This window comes from Hylobates moloch, unplaced genomic scaffold (genome assembly GCF_009828535.3).
Source record: "Hylobates moloch isolate HMO894 unplaced genomic scaffold, HMol_V3 SCAFFOLD_10, whole genome shotgun sequence".
NCBI lineage: Eukaryota > Metazoa > Chordata > Mammalia > Primates > Hylobatidae > Hylobates > Hylobates moloch.
In genome coordinates this window covers 99,320,637-99,345,327 of record NW_026652285.1, presented here as the reverse complement: position 1 = coordinate 99,345,327, position 24,691 = coordinate 99,320,637, and the positions used below count along the sequence as shown (strand labels likewise).

The 24,691-nt window shown below is 51.5% G+C and overlaps 1 protein-coding gene across 14 annotated transcripts in view; it reads right to left on the bottom strand.

The window, feature by feature from the left end:
* The window catches only part of RALGPS1 (Ral GEF with PH domain and SH3 binding motif 1), a 298,720-nt gene that overhangs the window by 27,344 nt on the left and 246,685 nt on the right, over positions 1–24,691 (bottom strand). For 13 of the 14 annotated variants that reach the window (XM_058444878.1, XM_032165158.2, XM_032165149.2 and 10 more), the window contains 2 exons: positions 21,534–21,601; positions 1,202–1,328 (listed from right to left, as the gene is read on the bottom strand). In XM_058444878.1, the coding sequence (XP_058300861.1) occupies positions 1,202–1,328; positions 21,534–21,601 (195 nt within the window). Of the gene's footprint in view, positions 1–1,201; positions 1,329–17,858; positions 18,492–21,533; positions 21,602–24,691 lie in introns of those variants that run through there. The other variant, XM_058444882.1, reaches the window with a different exon arrangement.

The window sequence follows — 24,691 nt, the reverse complement described above, 5'->3', positions numbered from 1 at the left end:
AGCTGCAGGAAAAAGGCCTCCACCCAGAGCCATGGTACAGCCCAGGCTCTGTCCTCTCTCACGCCATGACCTTGGGCAAGTCACATCCTTTCTCTGAGCCTCAGTTTCTCCATCCATCCAATGGGGATAACGATACTTGCCCTGCCCGTCTCCCAGGTGTCTATAAGGCTCGAGTGAGCAGATGCTGCTTGTAAGTGATGAGGCTGCACAGGTGAGCAGCAGTGGGCCTGAGGCCAGGATGTCTGCTCCTGGAGTCACACGCACCGAGTCCAGACCCTTGCTCCAATGTTTTTCCACCATTGCAAGGAACTTCACCTTGTTGAACCTCATTAGACTCATTCTCAAAATATGTAATAACAGCACCCACATCAGAGGCCTGCATGGGGACTCAGGGAGATCATGCTTGACAGGCATATGCAGAGTGTCTAGCACAGAGGGCTGCTTAACACTCAAAGAGCAACTCTTTCTCCTCCAGCCTTGGAGCTCCTCCAGGGCCTGCCTGGGCTGGGCTGAGGCTTGTGCCTTGGAAGTGGTAGGTAGGTAGGTAGAAAGGAAGGAAGGAGGAAGGGAGGGAGGGAGGAAAGGAAGGGAGGAAGGGAGGAAGGAAGGGAGGAAGGAAGGAAGGAAGGAAGGAAGGAAGGAAGGAAGGAAGGAAGGAAGGAAGGGACTCATCTGTTCGGAAGCCTGTGCCTAATGCCCTGGAGACACAGGCATAGTTGCCCTAGCCATGCCGAGGGCTCACGCATGTCCCCCAGCTATGGGCCTCACAGGGCTGATGAGTCAGCAGGTTCACTGCTCTGTAGGCAGATGCCATGAGAAACTGAACACTGCCCTGGATGACAGTCACTGGTGTCCACTGGACTTTGGGGTTTTCCATGAGTCATTAACTGGGCTTGGGCAAATTCTCTGGAATGCCACTGCTACTTCCCTGCCCTTCCCTGCACCCTTCCTCCATCAGCTGCTGAGCCTGAGACACCTGTCAGTGTTGTGGAGTCAGTGCTGCCACAGTGCCCCTCAGCTCTTCCCAAGCTCACACCAGCCTCAGGAAAGTGCACTGGCCAGGATTCCAAGAGCTTTCATCAGCAACTCCCAGAACAGGGCAGAGGAGGGACCCAGCCAGCAAGGGTTTTCCCTGCACTGTGCCCAGGCCCATGTGCAGGACGGTCTGAAGCCCGGGGGGAGGGCTTGCTCAGTCACCCACTTGTTGCCTAGGCTGTGGCTCTTCCTGTGTCTGGGGACTGGAGGTGTGGGGAGGCTGCCAGCAACAGATGTATCAGGACAGGTGGGCCTCCGGCTGAACCTCGCAGAACCGGAGCCAGCAGAGGGACCTGCAAACAGAGCAGAGAGAGCAACAATGGGGGTTATGATGAGAGGGTGGGGGGCTGCGCAGGCTGGGTTGGGGTGTGGAGGTGGGCCCTGGGTTTGAAGTAACAGCAACTGGCCCAGCTGTCACAGGTGGGGCAAGGTTCATATGAGCCCTGTAGCTTCCTACTCATTAGATATTGATCCTTCACTCTCCATATAGTAATTGACTTCCAAGGCTGATAATCAAGTCTCAGGATGGTCAATGTCCTGCTGTTCTGGACGAAGGGAGGGCACCATGGATGGACATGGGGATAAGCAGCCTAGTCTTGGCCCTGCTTCACCATGGCATGACTTATCCAAGGACACCCAGCTGGTGAACGACAGAGGTGAGACTTCAAAGTATGTCTTCTAGGCCGGGTGTGGTGGCTCATGCCTGTAATCCCAGCAGTTCGGGAGGCCGAGGCAGGTGGATCACCTGAGGTCAGGCATTCGAAACCAGCCTGGCCAACATGGTGAAACCCCATCTCTACTAAAAATACAAAAATCAGCCGGGCATGGTGGCACATGCCTGTAATCCCAGTTACTCGGGAGGCTGAGGCAGAAGAATCGCTTGAATCCAGGGGGTGGAGGTTGCAGTGAGCCAAGATTGTGCCACTGTACTCCAGCCTGGGTGACAGAGTGAGACTTCGTCTCCAAAGAAAAAAGTGTGTTTTCTAACACCAAGTCCATTCCCTTACCCCTGAGCTCTTACACAGCCACTTTCTGGTCTCTATGTACTCATTAAACAAAACGGGGCAAGAGCACAGCTAGACAGATAGGGTTCAGATCTTAGGTCTTTCATTTGCTACCTGGGATCATGGATAGGTTACTGAACTTATACCTTGAGCTGCAGTTTCCTCATCTGAAAAGTGGGAATAATTCAACTCACCTTGCAGGTGGTCAGAAGAAGTCCATGAGGTAATGTACTTAATTAGTTGGCCCTCATACTTAATTTATTATTACCATGTCCTTCTCAACCCAGTCATGGGGCTAACAGGTCACCAGAGCCAGGGAGTTAGGGGTGCAAACCTCACTGTGCACAATACACAGAGACTGAGGCCAAATCCTTCATGCTGGCCATGTCTTCAGCTATGTCTGGAGGAATGTGACCCTGGCCACTGTGGCACTCTTTAGTTTCTGTGGCTTGGGAAGGGAGGTCTTTAAGGGAGGTGACTTCAGAGGCTCGCCTAGCTCTGGCTATCTGGGCCAGGCACTGAGGGTGGGAACCAGTGACTCTACAAAGGGGCTCAGCTGCTTCCTGCAGAGCACATCAAATGCAGAGCAGATCAAGGGGGTGTCTGCCTGGCCATGGCTGGAGAACTTTCCTGGGGGGGCCCATAAAGCCCAAGCCCACCCAGAGCTCCAGGTCCTCCAACACAAGGCCCTACAGACCCACCAGTGGCCTACAGGTTCCCATGTCCTCCAGCCTGCTTGGGTCATCTTAATGTCCAAAATAATGACCCACACTCCCAGCCCGTATACCACGGGAAGTCTGGCCCATCTGGCATTTTGGCAGATTCAGGAGGCAAGGGCACTTGCATTACCTCCAGTTCTGAGTTCCTGCTGCCAGCTGAGTGCTCACTTCCCACGAGTTGTCTCCTCTACTGTCCCCCCTCCTTCCCAACCCCACTGTGCACAGGCACCTTCTTCATCCGCCCCCCACCAATCCCTTTATTAGGCCTTAGCCAACTTTCTTATTCGCAATAACATTCCAAAATGTCACTTCTTTCCTTAGTGCCCCTGGGCAACTCCAAGACCCCAACCCTTTCAAATGCTGCCACTCTTTACTTCAGTGACAACACTGGTTGTCAGGTGGGATCTCTCTCACAGCCACCCTTGCAGTGGCCATGCACACCTCCATTCACACTGGCCTTCCCGCCAGGCTGGGGCCCTTCTCTTCTCTCAGGTCCTACCCGTCTCCTCTGAGAATTCACTGCCTCACTTTCCCCTTCTGGCTCTGGCTCCTTCCCCCAGTCTACAGGCAAGCTGTAGTCTCTCTTTTCCTGTAAGCCAAGGTCCTTCACTGGATCTTTTCCCAGCAAATGGAGGTCTGTGCTCCTCCAGTCACTCAGCTCTGACTTCTGTACCTAACAACACGTCTACTGACCTCCTTCTTGCCAAATCAATGAAGGTTTGTCAGCCTCCTCCCAGAGCCCTTGGCACCTGGTGCTCGGGGTCACTCCTTCTCAAAGTGCCCTCCTTCCTTGGTGGGCGCTATGCCACACTCTCCTGCTTCTCCCTGTGCCTCTTCAATCACTGTCAGCACCTCCTCCGTGAGCTCCTCCTCTTCCTCGAACACCCCTCTTGCTTAAGTTGTCCACATAGGCCTCCCTCTTTGGCTCCTGTTTTTTATTTGATTGGATAGCTGATGACTCTTAAATCTTGACTATAGTTCTCTTTTCTTTTCTTTTTTTTTTTTGACACAGGGTCTGGCCCTGTCACCCAGGATGGAGCGCAGTGATGCCATGATGGCTCACTGCAGCCTCGACCTCCCCGGCTCACCAGCTCAAGCAACCCTCTCAGCTCAGCCTCCTGAGTAGCTGGGACCACAGGAGGGTGCCACCAGGCCTGGTCCAGACCTCTTTTCTGAGCCTGAGACCCATATATCCACCTCTTGGCACTATTCCTCCATCTGCCCTTTCCTAAGATGCAACAAGTGCAGCACAGCTGAGGCTAAGCCTGCAACTCCTTCTCCTGTTTCCAGCCTTGGCTGGAGGCACTGTGGGTTACCCAGTCACCTGGCCTGGAATGGGAGCCCGCCCTCGGCTCCTCCCACACGGCAACTTGCCTCTTCTCTCCTCCCTTTCCCTCTTCACTTGCCGCACAGTCACCATGGCCTCCAGACTCTGCACAGCCCCTCCCTGCCCACCTCTCTTGTCACTGACTGGTCTGGGCCCCCACATTTTATTGTCTTCCTGCCTCCAGTCTGATCTTCTAAAATCTAACTCAAGCACAGCTTCACAAGTATTTGAAAACCGTGAAGCTAACCATGTCACCGCCTTGCTTGAAATCATCCATGACATGGTGTTCAAAGTTCTTCCTGACCTGGCCATTTAAGCCGATCTTAAAATCCCGATGGAGGCCGGGCGCGGTGGCTCACGCCTGTAATCCCAGCACTTTGGGAGGCCGAGGTGGGCAGATCACAAGGTCAGGAGATCAAGACCATCCTGGCTAACAGGGTGAAACTCCGTCTCTACTAAAAATACAAAAAATTAGCTGGGCATGGTGGCAGGTGCCTGTAGTCCTAGCTACTCGGGAGGCTGAGGTGGGAGAACGGCATGAACCCGGGAGGCAGAGCTTGCAGTGAGCCGAGATCGTGCCACTGCACTCCAGCCTGGGCAACAGAGTGAGACTCCATCTCAAAAAAAAAAAAAAAAAAAATCCTGATGGAAAAGAAAAGGGGCAAAGTAGACAAGACTATTCTGAAGTAAAACAGTGCAAGACTTGCCCTACTGGATGGCAGAACAAAACCTAAAGCAGTAGTATTCAAAGAGTGTGGTATTGGGCACGGATGCAGACACAGTTCAGTGAATACAAAGTGAGAGCCCGACCTGCTTCCTGATGGTGGCAGCATTACCAGTCAGTGGGGAAAGGAGGAAGTTTTCAGGATGAGGGGCAAAACCACTGGGTTCCATGTGGAAAAAGACAAAATTAGAGTCCTGCCTTATGTTAAGCAAGTGGATTAATGTCACAAATGTGAAAAGCAAAACTACTGGGAAAAAAATAGGAGACAATCATTATAATCTTGGGGAACGGGAAGAAAGAAAAAACAAATCCTAAAGGAAAAGATGAACAAATTTGACAACATTTCAATGTCTGTACCAAAACAACCGACCAAAAACGACATCAAAATCAGTGTTAAAAGACGAATCATAGTCTGGGAGAAGGTATGTGTCACCCCTAAACCAACACACGATTAGCTTTCAGATATACAGAGAATTTCAAATATCTGTAAGAAAGGACAAACCACACAAAGACAACAAGCAAAAGATATGAAAGGCAAATTCAAGGAACAGAGTCTCCAAATGGCCAGTAACAATAAGGAAAGACGCTTAACCCCACTGGTAATAATGGAAATGCAAATGAGAGTAAAAGGAGACATCTTTTTATTACAACAGATGGTAAAAAAAAATTTAGCCTGATAATGTATTGCACTGGCAAAGGTGGAGGAACAGGAACTCTAGTTCGGGGCTTATATGAAGGTAAAATATTTGGAAAGCAATGAGCAATGCTGAATAAAGGAAGATGCCCTGCCTTTTATATCTGGTGATTCTAATTTAGGTTTTTACTCTAGAGAAACTCTTGCATATATACACGAGAAGCCACATATACAAAGATGCTCAAAGTAGCATTGTGCGTCATTGCAAAAAAGCAGAAACAAGCTACATGCCAATCAGTAGGGAAATAGATAAATGAGCTGTGGTTTATTTACTCAACAAATTCTACAAAGAGAAGAAACTGCATCTACAGGTATCAATATAGACAAATCGTAAAAACTTATGTTTCAGCCTGGGCAACATAGTGAAACCCCGTCTCTAAAAAAAAATACAAAACCTAGTCCAGCATGGTGGTGTGCACCTGCAGTCCCAGCTACTCAGGAGACTGAGGTGGGAGAACTGCTTGAACCCAGGAGGTGGAGGTTGCAGTAAGCTGATATCATGCCACTGCACTCCAGCCTGGGCAACTGAGACCCGTCTCAAAAAACAAACAAACAAAACCCAAAACTTATGTTAAGTGGAGAAAGTAAGTTGCAAAAGAATGTTTATGGCATTATGCCACTTAGGTCAAATTTTTAAAAACACACAAAACAACAGTATATATGTTTACACACAAGTATATATGCAGTAAAATGCAAAACCTGCACAAGAATAATGTAAATCAGCACAGCAGTTATCTGTAGGGAGGAAAGGGAAATGAGGCAGGATGGGGGTGACAGGCCTTCCTTCCATGTGTAGTATTATTACTTAAAGAAATATGTGGTGAACCTGGCAAAACGTTAACTGCTGTTAAATACGGATAGTGAGGACAATGGGTATTCTCTATGCATTAACTATTTCATTATTTAAAGTGAGACTACTTTAAAAATAGTGGCCACCTACTCTGTGCCAGGTGCTGTGCTGGAATCTCCATCTGCCCCTCCAGATTTGTCCTCTACCCTTCTCCACTCTGTGCCACGGACCAGGGGGCTGCATACGGGGCTAGGTCAATAGGCTCCCTGGCCCCCTCTGGCTCCTCACTGGGTTAGGCTGACAGGGAGCAGGCTGGGGCACTGCCTCCTCTGGCTCTCTCCCTGCGGGGTCACTCCTGAGAGGTGGCAGTGTATTTCTAACCCTGGGGTACTGAGCTGTCCTTTGGGGTCCCCACATTCTGCCCACATCTTTGTAAACAGCCCCATTCTGAAACTCTCCTCCAACCACCCACCTTGAGTGTGTCATTTGTGTCTGCCTTGACCCTGTAGTGCCTTCACATTTAATCCACACAGCACTCCTCTGAGGTATTATTAGCTTAAACTTGCAAGTGAAGTAGTAGAAGCTCAGTGGGTAGGCACCAAGCATGGATCCAGGACCTGGCTGGCGATGGGGTTAGGTTCAAGTCTAGGCCTTGTGGGTGCACGAAGCAGACACCTGGGACCACCTGTCCAGCACCTTCTCAGGAAGCACGTTCTCCTCCCACTGATGGAGACAGGGGAGGCAATGCCAGTCCAAAGCGGCCTCGCCTCTGGCCCCAGCTGATGGGTCTACGAGTGGATACCCTCCCCAGGATTTTTGGATTTGAGCCTAGAAAGCATTTGAGGACAATCTCTGTTTGATGAATGAGAAATAAAACCTAGATGCTAAGGATGGCCATGTTTCCCTGCTTGTGGTGAGGGAATCTGATTTGTGGTGACAGAAAAAGAAAGTAACCTCACTGAGTGAGGCCACAAAGCAAAGTGGAAGAGAGTTCTGTTTCAGTTGTTCCTGACACCCAGTGTGTCCTTGGCCTGGCTGTTCAGCCCTCCCTGGATTCTGTGAGCCAATGGGTCCTTTTTTTTTTTTTTTTGAGACAGTCTTGCTCTGTCGCCCAGGCTGGAGTGCAGTGGTGCCATCTTGGCTCACTGCAACCTCCACCTCCTGCATTCAAGTGATTCTCATGCCTTAACCTCCCAAGCAGCTGGGATTACAGGCGTACGCCACAATGCCTGGCTAAATTTTTTTTTTTTTTGTACTTTTAGTAGAGACGGGGTTTTTTAGTCTTTAGTAGAGATGGGGTTTTGCGACCATGTTGGCCAGGCTGGTCTCATGCTCCCGGCCCAAAGTGATCCACCGATCTCAGGCTCCCAAAGTGCTGGAATTGTAGGCATGAGCCACTGCAACCAGCCCAATGGGTCCTCTTTTGGTTGAAGTCAGCCAGTCTGTCTTTGTTGCTGCAGTTCAAAGAACCTTAACAAAGAGACCCCACCACCCAACACTGCCTCTCGGCGCAGCTGCCTAAATAAACTAGCCTGGTGGCAGGAGAGAGGAGAGGCTCTCTGAGGCCCCAGTTCCTGCTTTCAGATGGCATCTCAAGAACAGGATCTGACAGACCAACCCACCGTAATGGAAACAGAGAGGCATGACTCTAAAGGAAAGGTTTGTGGTCTAGACTTCACAAACCCAGGAGAGGTGTATAGAGGACTGAAAGTGCAGCTAAGCTTTTGTATCTGTGCATTTTCCCCGCAAGGGGTTCCATGTGGTCATCAGTTTCTTTGAGGCTCAGGTGGATCACGAGGTCAGGAGTTTGAGACCAGCCTGGCCAATATGGTGAAACCCTGTCTCTACTAAAAAATACAAAAAATTAGCTGGGTGTGGCAGGGGGCACCTATAGTCCCAGCTACTCAGGAGGCTGAGGCAGGAGAATCACTTGAACCCGGGAGGCGGAGGTTGCAGTGAGCCGAGATCGCGCCACTGCACTCCAGCCTGGGCAACAGAGTGAGACTCCATCTCAAAAAAAAAAAAAGGCTCCAATTCTTAACCAAAGAATATATCAGAACCATCTGGAGACAGTGTTAAAAATGGAGTTTCTTGGGCCACCCCTGGAGGTTGAGTCTGTGGGCCACAGGTGGGTCTGGACATTGCAGTCAGCCAAAGCTCTCCAGGTGATTCTGCTGTGCACCCTGGGGGAAGAAACTCTGCTCAAAGCACTGCAATACGGGTCTGTTCCGAAGGAAACATCTCGTGCAGTTGTTCCAGAGAGGAAAAGGAAGAATGAAAACCATCCTGCTTTGTTTTGGTTCTGCACATATTGCTCAAGAAACGAATCCATGTAGAGGGTGGATCTTGCCCTTGTTTATCAGCAGCCGTGTGCGAGGGATTACAGTCTCACTGCCTGAGTCACTCTGGCTCCCACCCTGCCTCAGAAAAGTGTTTTCTAAAGGTCAAACTGCATTGCTCCTCCCTTGTGGTTTGGAGTGGAACCCAAGGCTACCTGGTGTTGTGGTAGTAATAATAATGATGATAATTATAATCTAATGTGACGCACCCGGCGCTATGCTCTGTACCTGTGCCACAAGACTTGAGGTGGAAACTCTAAGTAGCCCCATTTTACAGATCAGAAAGTGGGCCTTACAGAGCTACAGCACGCTGGAGGCAGGACTTGATCCCAGGTGTGTGGCACTCTTGTGGTGGCTGGGGAGGAAGGCTAGCTGTTCACAGGTCAGGCGCTGGTCAGAACATGAGGAAGGAGGAACACGATGGCCATATCTGAAGTGATCTAGTAAACAGGAGACATTTCCTCCAGGAAGTCTGTAGTGGGTAAGACCCATTACTACCCTTGAGGAAAGGAAGGTGATGGGAACTAGCATCTATTATGCGCTGTGTGCCAGACTTGAGTCCTGTTCTTTGACTCCTATGAGGTTAGTAACTTTTATCATCGCCATTTTAAAGGAAGGCTCAGAGGCATTCTGCAGTCACACAGCTGGAGGGGTGCAGTGAGATGCAGAGGCTCCAAGTCTCTTCTGGTAACTTCTTCGGCCCTTCCTGCTCACTCCTGCCTGACTCTTTTTCCTGTCTATCTCCATGTGTTTCCTGCCTCTAGCTCCGATTCCCATGCCCAGTCTCTCCCAAACCCACTGGACTTGCCCTTGATCTCTTCCATTCAATTCTTGACTCTCCCTCCAGGACTAGGCCTGGATCTGCCGCCTCTTCTTTCGGCTGTGGATGGCCCTGGGAGGCACGCCTGGCCTCAGACGCCCCTTGACCCAACTGGAGGAAGGGTGGGGGGCCCAGCAGAAGAGCCTGCAGCCTCCCTGGGCACCGTTTCAAAGCTGATGCTGCTCTCCCTGCTCTGGGTCTCAGCTCCTCCCCTCTTCTGCATTGTTGACCAACAGCCTGGGTCTGATGCGGAAGCAGAAGAATTCCCATTCAACTGGGCCCCAGGGATGGGAGGCCTCTCTGCCAGTAAATGACACCCTCTGCTACTGAAAGGCCTCATGTTCCTGCCCTGCCAAGCCTGGGGTGGCCACCACGTGACGGCACCAGGGACACGTGTCTTCTGGGACTGCTTGTGAGCTGGGTGGCTGGCAAGTTTGTTTCTCCATGTCCTGGGGCAGGGGCAAGGGTGTGGGTGGTCATAATGCACCAGGGCTCTGGGCTGGCTGAGCAGAGTGCAGTTCCTGCTGCCAGCCCCGATATGGCACGGACAGCTGGAAAAACTGACCATGTGGCTTGACTATCTCAGAGGATTGCTCCATTTTTCCTCAGCATAATTTTTCCATGAATAATCTTTAAAGCTCTTTAAGTGGCTGTTTCTTTAGCAGTTTTATTGGAACATATGAGAACTGACAGTCTCTGTGGGGAACGAGATATCATGTTGAAAAAAAATCTGGTTTTCATTACATTTCTTTCAAGAAAGCAACAGGCTGCCCAACAGACCACTCATTGATTGGAAGAGAAAGGAGCCCAGAGCCTCCTAACAACAGCCTTGGAGCGGACAGGATGATGAACAGTGATGGCAAAGACTCAGGATCTGAAGGCAGACAGGCCTGGTCCCCCACCTGTGTCTGCCACTTGCAGGCTGAGTGACCTTGGGCAAGTCACCTCACACCTCTGAACCTGAATTCTACATCTGCAAAACAGGAATGGTGACCCTGACTGACAGCCTCCCTGTGAGGAGTAAGCCATACAGCATCCCTCCCTCCTTCACGTGACAAACTTTTCCTGAGCCCTGACCTTGGGGGCAGGAGCTGGAGATACTACACTGGATTAGAAAGATGAGTTTCCAGTCAAGTGTGGGAGACAGAAGTAACCAAGTAATTACACCAAGAGAGACATCTACTTTTACATGAGAATAATAGCAATAATAAATACGGTAAAGGCAACAACTACACCAGTAGTATAACTACAACAATAATCATGGTAATAATGACAGCAGCTAACATTTACTGAGCATCTACAAGGTGCCAGGAACTGTGATAAATGCTTTGTACACCTGATCTTATTTAAGCCTCACATTAACACTGCCATGCAAGTACTGTTGCTATCTCACTTTTAGGATGTAGAACCTGACGGGGGAAGAGTTCAGGAACTTGCCCGGTTGAGCAGCCAGTGAACGGGACAGCCCTCAGCACGGTGCATGTGAGAACACAGAGGGGACCCCTGGAGGGCCTGATGTCCAGGTGGGTGCTAGAGCTCCAGCAGGAGCAGTGATGGATGCAGACAGAATAGCATGTGCACAGACTCGGGGTGACAGAGAGCAAGGCCTTTGAAGAAGCCTGGAGTTCAATGAGCGGAAAGTGTAGAGATTTTTAGGAAGGGGCACTGATGCATTCAGATGTGTACCCTAGAAAGTTTGCTTTGGTTGGAGAGCAACCAGATGTGGCTAAGACTTGACACCACAGGCTGGGGGTATGGAGGGAGGGGGACTTGGGGTGACCGTCGGTGGAGTGGTATTCCTGGTACTGTCAGGTTTTGGGGACACGATGAGAAGTTCATTTTGGGATTGATATCTGGAGGCCACTGGGTAGATGGGCATAGTGCTCATGGCTGCTGAGGAAGACATGTGTTTGGGACGGGAAGCCTCGTTCCCACGGATTTCCGGCAGCATCCAAGTGGCCTGCCTGGGACAGCACTGCCCTATTTAAGCAGCCTGGCAGCCCTGCTGCCGCTCACAGGGGCACTTTCCAAGTATCGCACATCAGAAATTAATGGGAGGCAGCTGTGGCAGAGGGGAAACTACTCAACTTGGAGTCACAAGACTTGGGTTCCAGTCCAGCCTCTGCCCCACGCTGAGCTGAGAGCTCACAGTCCAGTCTCATTCTTTGGAGCCCGCGTTTTCTCATTGGAGGAGGGGGCTTGACAACTGTGCAACTGGGTGCTCTTGCAGGTACCACTCTGAGCCTCTGGTGCACAGGGTGACTTTCGCCTAATGTGAAGGGGGCTCAGTGTCCCTCCTGCCCCAGCTGAGAATCCGGTTCCCAAGGACTCAGGCCCTCTCCAGGTCTGCCAGACCCTGTGGCTCTCCAGGACACTGGGGCCCCTCTACACAGAAAGTCTGTGTTGAAACCCTTCTCTGGCCAGGTTTCACAGTGGAGCCTGGGAGCTGGTCACTTTCACATTCACACACATTGTTTCTCATACATGCAGCTCTCATGAGTTCTCGCTGTCAGCCAAGAGCTGTCTCACACATCATTTAGAGGGCCTGGTTCATTTCCTTTTTTTTTTTTTTCTTGAGACAGGGTCTCGCTCTGTCACCTAAGCTGGAGCGCAGTGGCGCGATCACGGCTTACTGCAGCCTCCACCTCCTGGGATCAAGCGATCTTGCCTAAGCCCTGAGGAGCTGGGGCTGTAGGCACGCGCTACCATGCCCAGATAATTTATATACTTTTGTAGAGATAGGGTTTTGCCATGTTGCCCAGGCTGGTCGTAAACTCCTGGGCTCAAGTGATCCTCCTGCTTCAGCTTCCCAAAGTGCTGGGATTACAGGTGTGAGCCACTGCACCTGGTTGACCTTGATCATTTCTTTCTGCAAATGGCATCCAATCACCCATCCTAGGGCAGATTCCTAGGCCACGGGGAGTGCAGAGCAGCAGATGCTGGGGGAGCCGCTAGTACTCGTGAGGAGCTGGGCCACATCCAGGCAGGGAGTTGGCCAGAGGTGGGTTTGAGTCTCGCCTCTTCTGCTTGACCTTGACGTGACAGGCTGCTGAGATGGGAGACTCCAAGAACAAAGGAGATGTGAAATCCCAGAGTAATGGGCCACAACTGGCCTCCTATCCCTGAGCTCCTCATGGAGGGCCCCCGCCGCCCGTCTATTCCGAAAATATAAACGGGCAGAGAGAGTATGTTTCCAGGGAGAGGAGCACATGGAGAGAGGGCCTACCGCTTGCCCCTGGCTGTTCTCTTTTTCTACTCACACATAGTTAGGGGGAGTCTCCACAGACCCCCTGGGGAGGTTGAACTGTGTCTCTAGCTGTCAGGAGACCCAGGAGAGCTGCTGTGCCTTACTCAGGTCTGACGAGGCCAAACAGCTGTGCCAGAAGACAGCGGTGGCCACAGGTAGGTCTGTTGTGCTCACAGGTCTGTTAGAATGAGGACAGGTATGGCCTCCTGTGGACCGAGGTGGCCCACGTGAGGAAAGCTGGCAGAGTTGAGGGCTGGAGGGGACCCAAGCATCAGGAAGCTGGCAGTGGGCACCAGACTTTGCAGGGGGGCATGGAAGGGGCTGCAGGGGTCCCTAAAATAGATTTGCATCTGCCTGGGTCAAGGGACTTGTGGAATCTCTGAAATACCCGTGAAACTGCCTGGGAGAAGAAGCATCAGTGATATTGGCTGCCAGCTAGAAGGCCCTGTGAAGTGGTTTGCCCCCTCCAAATCTCATGTTGAAATGTGATTTCCAGTGTTGGAGGCAAGGCCTGGTGGGAGGTGACTGGATCGGGGGGCAGATCCTTCATGAATGGTTTAGCACCATCCGCCTGGTGATAAGTGAGTTCTCACTCAGTTCGTGTGAGGTCTGGTTGTTTAAAAGTCTGGGATCTCCCCTCTCCTCACCCCTGGCTCTCTTGCTCCTGCTCTCACCATGTAACATGCTTGTTCATCCTTCACCTTCTGTAAGCTTCTTGAGGCCCTCACCAGAAGCCAAGCAGATGTTGGTGCCATGCTTGTAAAGCTTGCAGAACTGGGAACCAATTAAACCTCTTTTTAAAATAAATTACTCAGCCTCAGGTATTTATTTATGGTGATGCAAGAATGGCCTAACACAGAATATAGGTACTAGGAGTGCGGTATTTTCTGTATTAGTACATTTGCATTACTATAAAGGGATACCTGAGGCTGGATAATTTATAAAGAAAAGACGTTTAGGCTGGGCGTGGTGACTCATGCCTGTAATCCTAGGACTTCGGGAGGCCAAGGTGGGCAGATCACCTGAGGTCAGGAGTTCAAGAGCAGCCTGGCCAACACAGTGAAACCCATCTCTACTAAAAATACAAAAATTTGCTGGGCAGCTGGGCATGGTGGCGGGCGACTGTAATCCCAGCTACTCAGGAGGTAGAGGCAGGAGAATCACTTGAACTCAGGAGACAGAGGCTGCAGTGAGCCGAGATCACATCACTGCAGTCCAGCCTGGGTGACAGAGCGAGACTCCATCAAAAAAAAAAAAAAAAAAAAAAAAGGAAGGAAGGAAGGGAGGAAGGGAGGAAGGGAGGAAGGGAGAGAGGGAGGGAGGGAGGGGGGGGGGGGGGGAGGGAGGAAGGAAGGAAGGAAGGTAGGTAGGTAGGTAGGTTTAACTGGCTCATGGTTCTACAGGCTGTAAGGAATTATGCTGCCAGCATCTGCTTCCAGTGAGGGCCTCAGGAAGCTAAGGTACAAGTCACCACGCCTTGCTAATTTTTTTTTGTTTTTTAAACAGATGGGGTTTTGCCATATTGCTCAGGCCGGTCTCAAACTCTACTCTGGGCTCAAGCCATCTGCCTGCCTCGGCCTCTCAAAGTTCCAGGATTACAGGCATGAACCACCACGCCTGGCCCCTAAACATGAGATCTGCAGGGGAAACATACTCTCGCTGCCCGTTTATATTTTCAGAATGGATGGGCGGGAGGGGCGCTCCGTGCGGAGCTCCAGGGATAGGAGGCCAGTTGTGGCCCATTACTCTGGGATTTCACATCTCCTTTGTTCTTGGAGTCTCCCATCTCAGCAGCCTTGACGTCAAGGTCAAGCAGAAGAGGCGAGACTCAAACCCACCTCTGGCCAACTCCCTGCCTGGATGTGGCCCATATCACCCTATGATCCAATTACGACTGTATCCTCTCCCCCTGTTGTCACAAGCCAAAGAGATGGAGAAAGGCCTAGGGAGGGAGAAGGGCCAAACACCCCTCCCTCTCTTGCCACAAGCAGCCAGGCCTGAAGCACCCCAACTAGGTTGTGACAAGGAGATTAGAGTTAATGTTAGATCAGGTTTGGAGTTCTGATTCTTACATGGAAGTTGCCTTCTGAGGACCAACTGGGGACAATGTGTGACTCAAAAGTGACTGTAGGAAAGTCAAGGACATGCCAATGTAATGCTTACTTGCACTATACAGATACATGGAGCTATGGGGACAGAGCCCAGAGGCTGTCCAGAGCCTTGGGCTTGGCAACTGGTTCTGCCACTTCCTCAATGCATGAGGCTGCGCAAGCACCTGCATCTTCACCTATAGAATGGGGATGACATTGGCCCCACCTCACAGTGTCTGTGTCAGGGTCACTGAGTGAGCACATGAGAAGTACTTACGATGGTGCTTGGCAGAGAGTACATGCTCAATGCAGCTCAGCTGCTATGACTGGTATTATGTAACTCTTGGAGCCTCTGTTTCCCTCCTGTGGAACAGCTGAGGTGCTGGCTTTAAAACCTGTCCACAAAGTCTTTGATGCTGCTCCCATTCAGTGGTAGGTCTACGTCCCTCTCCTTGGACCTGCAGGCCTTCGTGACTGCCCTGAGCAGCAGAGTGTGGCAGCAGTAAGGCTGCGTGACTTCTGAGGCTGGCTCATAAGGGCTCTGTGATGCAGGTTCTACCCTGCTCTCCTTAGCCATTTGCTCTGGGTGAAAGCCAACTGCCCTGCAGGAGGCTGCAATACTGAGGCTGCCATACTGTGAGGAGGCCCAGGCCACAGTGGGAGGCCACAGGTAAGTGTTCCGCGCCCCCCGCTTGTAGCCCCAGCCCCATCTGGCAGCAAGCACTGAGCATGTGAGTGAAGATGGCTCCAGGTGACTCCAGCTCCAGCCCAAGCCCTGTTCAGCTTCCTGACCCACAGAGACTATGCATGTAATAAAATGGTTGTTTCATGCCCTTAGGTTCTGGGGTGGCTTGTGAGTGACAGCAGTACTGGTATGCTGGTGAGTGCCTCAGCAGGAGCTCCCTCTGTCCCCCTACCAACTCCCCAAATGTCTGGACGGCACCAGAGCCTGCCTGGGAGGCCACGAGCTAACACTCTCAAGAGGTGAGTGTATGCTAGGCACTGAACTAAGGGGACTTCCCCAGAGACCCTGTGAAGTATGTCTGTATGAAGATTCCTATTCCTATTTCTCCAATAGGAAAACAGAATTAGGGGGATCAAACCAATGACCCAAGGGCCTACAGCTAAGAACTGCTGGAGCCAGGCTCTGAACTGAGCTCTGCCTGACTCCAGAGGTGGTTTCTACCATCAGGCAATACAACAGGGAGACACACAGGTATGTCAGAGAGCAGTCCTCACAGTGCGAGCACAGAAACCAGAGGCCAAGGCTGAAGATTTTCCTGGACTCGCGGTGCTGCCCAGGAATCTTCCGAGAAAACCTGTCAGTTGGTAAAGCCACGTGGAGGCGGGGCTAACAAAATCTGGAAATGTCTTCACCAGTTCCAAAGTACACACAAACATTACTTGCCCTCTCTGGGGGTCAACATTCTTTATGATTTTTTTCTCTCCAGGAAAATATTAGTTCATTTATAGAAACTAAACATTACATGTGGAGGGAAAATGGAAAACGTGGCATTCTTGGCCTTTTTTTCTCCACAGACACAGAAACCGAGAAGGTTTCTCCATTTCCTTTCTCACAGCCTATTTGTTGGTGTGGAACTGCCTGTGAAGTCATTCTGCAGGGGTGGAAACTGGGGGCCAGCTCTCTGTGGGCAACAGGGACCATCCCAGAGACAAAAGGCAGCCTCAGCCCACAGACCACTTCGGACGTGAATCAAGGCCTCAAAGGGCGAGACCTGGGCCACTGTCAATGCGAGGGCAGGTGGGCTGGGTAGAGGCGTTGAGGCGTGGGCGCTGCCTAGAAGAGGGCCAGAGAGACCGCCCAGCACATTGGTCTTGCTCCCACTGCCTCCTTTCAGCTCCTCAGTGTGCCCATCCTTGCCCCTGGCAGCTTTTGCTGCCTGTTTCCCCGACTAAAATGTGAGCTTTGGGGGGAAGGTTCTTGCCTTCTCTTGCTGGGCACCTGGCTCACAGCAAGTCCTTGGCCTGGAAGTCTTGGGTGAATGAATGAATGAACATGTCTTAGGGCCTCTCCTTGGCAGGTGTAGGGGATGTGCCTACTGGAAAGGGCACCGAGCTGAAGCCTAAACCCCCTCCTGAGGAGCCGGGGAAGCCTGCGTTCCTCCCATTCCTGGGACTGCAAGAGGCACATTCCTGTCCCTGAGTCTGGTCAGGCTCCTGCCACGCAGCTCAGTCTGGCTGCCAGGTCCAGAAAGGCATCCCTGGAGCTGCCCCTCTGGCCCCACCCTCCCCGGACCCCAGGCCATCCCACAAGCTGCAGCAGCACCCGTTCTCTGTCTTCTGAGGCTGCTAGTGGGAAGCTGGGACCCCCGAGTATGTCTGAAGCCTTCCAGGCACTCCTCGACCCTCTGGGTGATCAATGAAAACCTTCACATCCTGCTTCCAGGGCTGAAGCCAGGGATTTGGAAAATTGGTTGAAAACACTCCTATGAGCTGGGGCTTGCTCTGCTGTGGAAAACTGCGGGCATCAGCACTTCTCCCACGGCTGTGCCGAGTCAGCAGTCGGCCCACTCTGGAGCTGCCTCTGAGGACCAGGTGCCTACAGGACCTGTAAGGAGCTTGAAGAGTTGTGGCTGACGGAGGGATTTCTGTCCTGGGCTCTAGGAATTCTAGACTGGGCCCTTCCTCAAGGGGCTTTCAGTCTGGCGGAGCAGACAGACATGGGCAAATAAGCACACAACTAACTGTGCCATCACTGCAGAAGGAAGTGCCACAGAGGGGCATGAGGGCCAGTTGCAGGAAGGAGCCAGGGCCAGCATGTGCCTGTAAAAGCCAGATAGTAAACAGTTCAGGCTCTGCAGGCCACAGGGTCTTTGTCCCAAGCACTCAACTCTGCCACTGCTGTATGAAAACAGCCACAGGCGATATGTCAACCAAAGGGGGGTGGCTGTGCCCATATGAAAACAGAGGGTGGATTTGTCCCCCAGTTTGCCAGGGCCTGGTTGTTACAGGGCCTGACCTGATCGGGGGTGGGGGTGATAGTGGGGAGAAGGCTTCCCCGAGGCAGTGATGTTTAGCTAAAAGCTGCAGGCTGAGGCAGTGATGGAGGCAGAATCACAATATTGACAATTATTATAATCACATCACCATGATCAAGTTCCACCTAACACGTGTGTTCTATGTTGCGCACTGTGCTAACAACACAACCCTGTGAAGGAGGAAGATTTTATGCCCACTTTACAGATGGAGACACTGAGGCTTGGCAGTATGCTGAGTAGTCTGTTCACACAATTCAGTTGCATTTTTTGCCCTGCCCACTTGCCACTTCTGGTCGGGGGAGGCTGCCCCCTGAGATGCATCTCCTGGACCCCTCGCCCCCAGCTTTCTATTGGATTTGGCCAATGAAAGGCTCTGGCGGCAGACTGAGGGCTGGAGGAGAGAGAGGCCAGGGATTTCTCTCTGCTCCCTCCTGCTTCCTCCTCCCTGCCCACAGACCCTGCACAGCCAATCATCCTCCAGAACCCAGCCATCCCCGGGGTTGGTAACACTTCTTCCCCATGCCCTTCAGCCTAGGACTCCACCCTCCCCAGGACCCTGGGCTGGCCCATGGGTGCCTCGCCATGCTTTATTGGTTCTGTTCATTAAAGTCTCTTTATGTCAACCATCTGGGGTCCATTCTGTCCCCTGCCAGGGCTCTGATGCTGCAGGTTGGCTGGCTTGCTGGTTTCTGGTCTCACATGGCTAATAAACAACAGAGCCAAGTAGAGGTGTGGGTGGATCGTGGGAAAGGAGGCTGTACCTGAGGAGGCTGGGCCAGGGCTGGCTCCTGGCTCCCCAGCTGACTTCCAGGACAGTCAGGGGTCAAAAGAGGCCAGGAAATGCAGTGCCTCCTTTCCTGCCCCAGGGCCCAGTGAGTGACCCCATTCTTGAGGCCCCCAATTAGCACTTTTAGTTTTCTAAGCCTGGCTCCAGGTCTGCAACCTCCTGGTCTTCTCCCTAACCCTAGCAGGGGGAGCCAGTGTTGTTCAGTGCAGACCTGGGCTGGGGGCTGGGGCTGAAGCTGAGGCTGAGGCAGGGCCCTGGGCTCTTCCTCAGGGAGGAGATAGTGGGGCAGGTGGTGGTGAAATGAAGGGACCAGCTGGGTCAGATAGATGCCTGGAGGGGAAGAGGAAGCCTCTGTCACCATCGCCCTGGCAGGAAGCAGCGTGCAGGAGTGTTGAATGGCTGGTGCTAGGGAGACCCAGGCTGGCAGATGAGGGCTTGGGTTGGAGGTGAGGGTGGAGACACCAGGGAGGAGAAGAGCGCTCTGAGCCTCAGTCATGAGGCTGCAGCAACAGGATCTCCTCCACAGTTGGGCTAGTGTATACCAGAGGCCCACCCAGAGCTGCAGCCTGACTCTTCATCCGCCCATCTATCCACCCACCCACCCACCCTCTCCTCCAAAAGCCCTACAAAAATTGAGCATCTACAAAGGGCAGGCATAATGCCAGGTGGTAAAGATCCAACAAGGAATGAGTCGGGCCCAGTGACCAGACAGAGAATAATGACAAGTTGTGGTGAGTGCCATAAAGAAGCCAAGAGCTGAAATAAAGGCCACCCTGAACCCAACAGAATGAGCAGGAGCAGACCACAAAAACAAGGCGAAGAATGTCTAAGGCTCGAGTGAGGGGCCTGGGGAGGAGAACTTCACAGGCCTTGCTACTCTCAGGCAGAGGTGAGGCTAGGGTGTGGCCTGTGGATGGACAGAGCCACTACGGAGAGGCAGAGTTGGCTCACGCCAAGGCGAACCCCATCCTGTGCCTGACTCTGGGCCCTCCCACCTCTCCCTGCTCAATGGCTGCAGCATGGAATCAGGCAGCAGGAAGGCGCACCGGGAGATGAGTATTCCAGAGCTGTCTGAAGGACAGCAAGTGTGGCATGGAGACTTCTTGGCATTTAGAGAAGTCCAGGGATGTGGCTCATCCTGTGAAGGCCATTGAACTGAAGAGGCTGCAAAGGCCAAACGGGCCTCTTATTCACACTAATTTGGAGGGGACTCGGAAGGACAGACCACCACTTTCATTTTGCTCCAGAATTCTGGCACTATCTCCCGATGCAATAGGCTAGTCTTTGCTAGCATTCCTTCTGTAGCTCTAAACAACTGCTGTCTCCTACAGTCTTCTGATAGGAACCCTGCCCTGCTCCCTCCTCGTCCCCCACAGGTCAGTTGTAGGTGACTGCGCACCTAAAAGGAGCAATGCTGACCGAGGGGGAAGGTGTTCTAGAATGGCAGAAATGACAAAGTAGAGACAAGACCAGCACTAGGAGCTTTCCTTCTGGCCACGCTTGCTGGGGGTCACCTGCCACATATGGAAGGCAATGGATTTGGAAGACTGCAAGAGATATTTTAATACTGGGCTTATGGAAACCCTGTGAAAATCAAGCTTCCACCAGGACTGTCTTGAGGTATAGACAACAGCATTTCCAGAGGCCCCGAGAATCAACCAGCATGTCTCTCTAAGATACCAGAGGCCCCCAGGGGTGCTGGAGGCAGGGTCTGGCTTGTACAATGCAGCCAGGAGAGGCTAGAAAAGGCAAGCAGCCCGGAGTCCCCCCTGGGAATCAGGGCAGAGCCTTACTGGGTGGGGCTCATGAGAGGCTGCCACACTGGCCCTATGGGCTCTGTGGTCCCGTGTCCACCAGGAGCTGTTACAGAGGTTGGCCTGGCACCAGACAGTGGGGAGAGTGGCTTGAGCAGGTCAATGGGCCAGGGGAGGTGTGGCACCACGTATCAGCTTGTAGCAGCCACCCCCTTACAAACACGGCACATCAGACTCTGAGCCGAGTGCCTTCCAAATAGTATTTTGTTTTTGACATTCCAACGTTCCTGGGAGGAAGGTTTCATCACCCCGTTTTATAGGTTAAAGAAAAAAAAATGAGGCCCAAAGGGGTTAAGTCACTTGTCCAAGACTGCAGTGGCCTAGAACCCAGGGTGGTATGACCTAGAGCGCAAACCAGGGGGAGGAAGTGCTGTTGGGTTCCCCTTGACCCCCCACGCCCCCGACGGAGATCAGCTCCTGTTGCTGAGAGTCAGTTGGAATATGAGTAAAAAGTAACCATTAAATAGCAACGATGAAGCAGCCAACACTGAGTGCACTTTCACAATGTCACTGTGAGCAGAGCACTTTACAGGCAGGCATGAGCTTACTCAGGCATCACAACAACCCGGGAAGGTAAGTCCTCATCTTCATTCTGTGGATGAGGCCACTGAAGATTACAGGTAAAGCGACAAAGCCAGGAAACGGCAGAGCTCGGGCTTGACTGCAAAGCCTGGGCTCAAATCACTAGGGGACAGTGTATGTGTGTTTCACAAGTCTGATGAGCCACCTGAATCTGGTGGCACCAAATACCCTGGGCATCCTCCCCATCCCTCCAGGGCACATAAACCCAAGCCTGGACAGCAGCCCAGCTAAGGGTCTGGAGAGCCTGGAGAAGATGCTGGGGCTTTCTCTACCTTGTGTGCGCTCCCAACTTGGGGCTCTGATCCTGCCTCTCTTGGGGCTGTTCAGGTCCAGGCTCTAACACTCAGGCTCTTCCAGGGAGCCCTGGCACAGAGGGGAACCACAAAAGTCCCGCATGATCAGGAGCCTGGGCAGGTTGGTGCAGGAGGGCTGTGAACAGGGATAGCTGAGTCTGCTAAGCTGCAAACTTGACTTGCCCTTGGGCTCCCCAGTCAAGGCCAACTCTAGCAGCCACAATTAGGCTATTAAGTGGGTTTGCTCCCACTCAAGGTAGCTACGATACCTGCAAGATCTTCCTTGGAAGAGACTAGTCTTGGAGAGCTGCTTCCTGGTTCGATTCTGAGCGACAGTCTGAAAACAAAGATTTTCATAAGATCAGATGGGCTCTGGTTTACCACACAGGAACCTGTTTCGGGCTGGGAAAAGCTACTATAGTCACAGAAGCCAGGAATACTGTGAGATCTGCTCCAGATCACAGTCACTTCCCTCTGAGGCCTCCAGGGGGTTTCCACAGCCAAGAAACAATGGTTAAGATAAAGTGAAAAGGAGCTGAGTGTGGCCTACTGTCTACTGAGCACAGATGTGTTCACTCATTTTCTAGATGAGGAAACCGAGGAGTGGTGAGGTTAAGCAGCTTCCCCAAATTCATAGGATTAGCAAGTGGCAGAGTAGGGGATCAAACCCAGGACTGTGTGACCCTGAACCAGAGTTAGTTTTTTTCTTTTTTCTTTCTTTCTTTTTTTTTTTAGATGGAGTCTTGCTCTGTTGCCAGGCTGGAATGCAGTGGCGCAATCTAGGTTCACTGCACCCTCCGCCTCCCGGGTTCAAGTGATTCTCCTGCCTCAGCCTCCCAAGTAGCTGGCTAGGAATACAGGCATGCATCCCCAACCCCAGCTAATTTTTGTATTTTTAGTAGAGACGGGGTTTCACCATGTTGGCCAGGATGGTCTCAATCTCTTGACCTTATGATCTGCCCGCCTCGGCCTCCCCTTTTTTGAGACAGAGTCTTGCTCTGTTGCCCAGGCTAGAGTGCAGTGGCAAGATCTCGGCTCACTGCAGCCTCTGCCTCCCAGGTTCGAGCGATTCTCATGCCTCAGCCTCCCGAGTAGGTGGGATTACAGGCGTGTGCCACCATGCCTGGCTAATTTTTGTATTTTTAGTAGAGATGGGGTTTCACCATGTTGGCCAGGCTGGTCTCGAACTCCTGAGCTCAAGTGACCAGCCCGCTTCGGCCTCCCAAAGTGCTGGGATTACAGGCCTGAGCCACCGCACGTGGCCTCTGAACCAGAGTGTTTAATCATTACACTGCACTCCCCATCATCAGATGCCCTTAGAGAGGGACAAGGCAACAGACATGCTATGAGGACTGGCCCTTCAATATATCTTTTTAAAGCACCGATTAAGAACTTCTGGGTGAAAATGACAGAGTGAGACTAGATGCCAGACTCTCCCTCTCCTCCCAAAACCAACAAAAAATTATAAAAGCTTACGAGTAAAATAACTCACCAGGTGCAACTAAACAAGGGAAGGGGCATAATTTAAAGCCATGAACTTCAAAGAAATAGAGTCAAGGAAAGAAAAAGAGGATTCTGAAACTGGACCAAGAGTTGCATCATGGCATGGCTCCTGTCAAGCCCAATGACAGGTCTCACTGGGTCTGAGTGGGGGTCCTTATCGTTCCCTCTGCTGAATGGCACCAGATGCTAAGGAAACAGGTGGAGAGCATGGCAGCTCCTCTGATGGAAATGAAGGCTCCATGGGGCATGATGTGAAACCTGAGGGTATCTCTTTCTGGAATGGGATACAGCTCCCCAACGAGGTGAAGGAAACTCCAACATAGGCCTTTTGCCAGAAAACACATATGTGAAACAGACTGCTTGCTTACTGCCTCCACAGGGCCTGAGCCTTCTACTCCCCCAGGCTACAGAAGAGGAGAAAGACTAAAACCCCTGGACCTCCCAGCTAGCAGTAAGGGGTTCCCCTCTCACACACATGGGAGGAGGGCCAGACATCTCTCCCACCCTCATATCATAGCCATGGAACATCCAGACAGAGCCTCTCAAATGGGAGCCAGAAGAAAAGAAATGGAATGGCAATACAGCCAACATACTCTTGCAAAAGAAGGAAAGAGAACAGGCGAGCATTGCCCAATGGCCCAACCAAGAAGGCAGCCCCAAGAGCAGAGGAAATCCCCTCAAGTGCTTAGAGCAGTGGAAACACAAGTAAAACAAAACCTGAAAAATGAGATGCTAAAACAAAGGAATGAGAAGAAAAAAGGAGATTGAAGACCTAGGGGGAACAAATCCAGACTGAAATAAGAGAGTGCTGAATGAATACCTAAGTAGAAACAGACAATCCCAGTGACAGCTGATGAACAAGGTGGAGATTGCCACTGCTAGCAAGAAGCGAATGGCTATGACGGGCAGAGAGCATCCAACACGGATTCCTGGAATCCCTGGAAGAGAGACGCCACGAAACGGCACACAAGTAGTCAAAGATATAAACAAAAGGAATTCTTCTGCCATGAAGAAAGATGACGACATCATGGTCGGGGGAGATCTGGTACAGAACCCTCTACTCTGAGGCATTCTCTTATGAAGCTTTTGAACTTTAAGGAATTCTTCACCTACCAGGTAGACAAGACCCTTAACAAGAGGGAAAAAAAAATCAGACGGGCTCATTCTCTACAGCAACACCCAAAGCCCAGAGGCAACGGCACACAGCCTGCAGTGCTGAGGGAGAGAAGCAAAGGAGGGCAGCCAGCAAGGCCGGGTCCAGTCCAATGCAGACATTTCTCTGAGGGAATGCAGGGCATGCGGTCCCTGTGAGCATTTTTATTTTTTTGGTGGAGCAGCAGGTAGAGGGACCTACTTCCTGATGAAATGCAGCTAAATTAAGGGACTGATTAAAATAAAGACTGCAGGAATGGAGAAGCTATGGAGAAACAACAGGTGGTAAAAACTGAATCTGTTTAAAAATACTAAACAGTAAGAATTATGATTCCTGAACATGTTTATGTTATAGACTTGGACTATGTGGTAATAATAACATAACTAACAAAAAGTTGGAAGCTGGTGAAGTGGAGGTTAAGGAAGGGGAGAGGGCTAATATTCTCATCTTTCATAACCTGAGTTGGCTGACACTGTTCACAATGGAAACCTAGTTAAAATAAAACTTATTGACTCAAGCCTCCTAATGTTTTTCCTGACCTCTTTTATTATCATTATTTTTTTTTAGATGGAGTCTCACTCTGTCACCCAGGCTGGAGTGCAGTGGCGCAATCTCAGCTCACTGCAACCTCTGCCTCCCAGGTTCAAGTGATTCTCTTGCCTCAGCCTCCCGAGTAGCTAGGACTACAGGCGTGAGCCACCATGCCTGACTAATTTTTGTATTTTTAGTAGAGATGGGGTTTCACCATATTGGTCAGGCTGGTCTTGAACT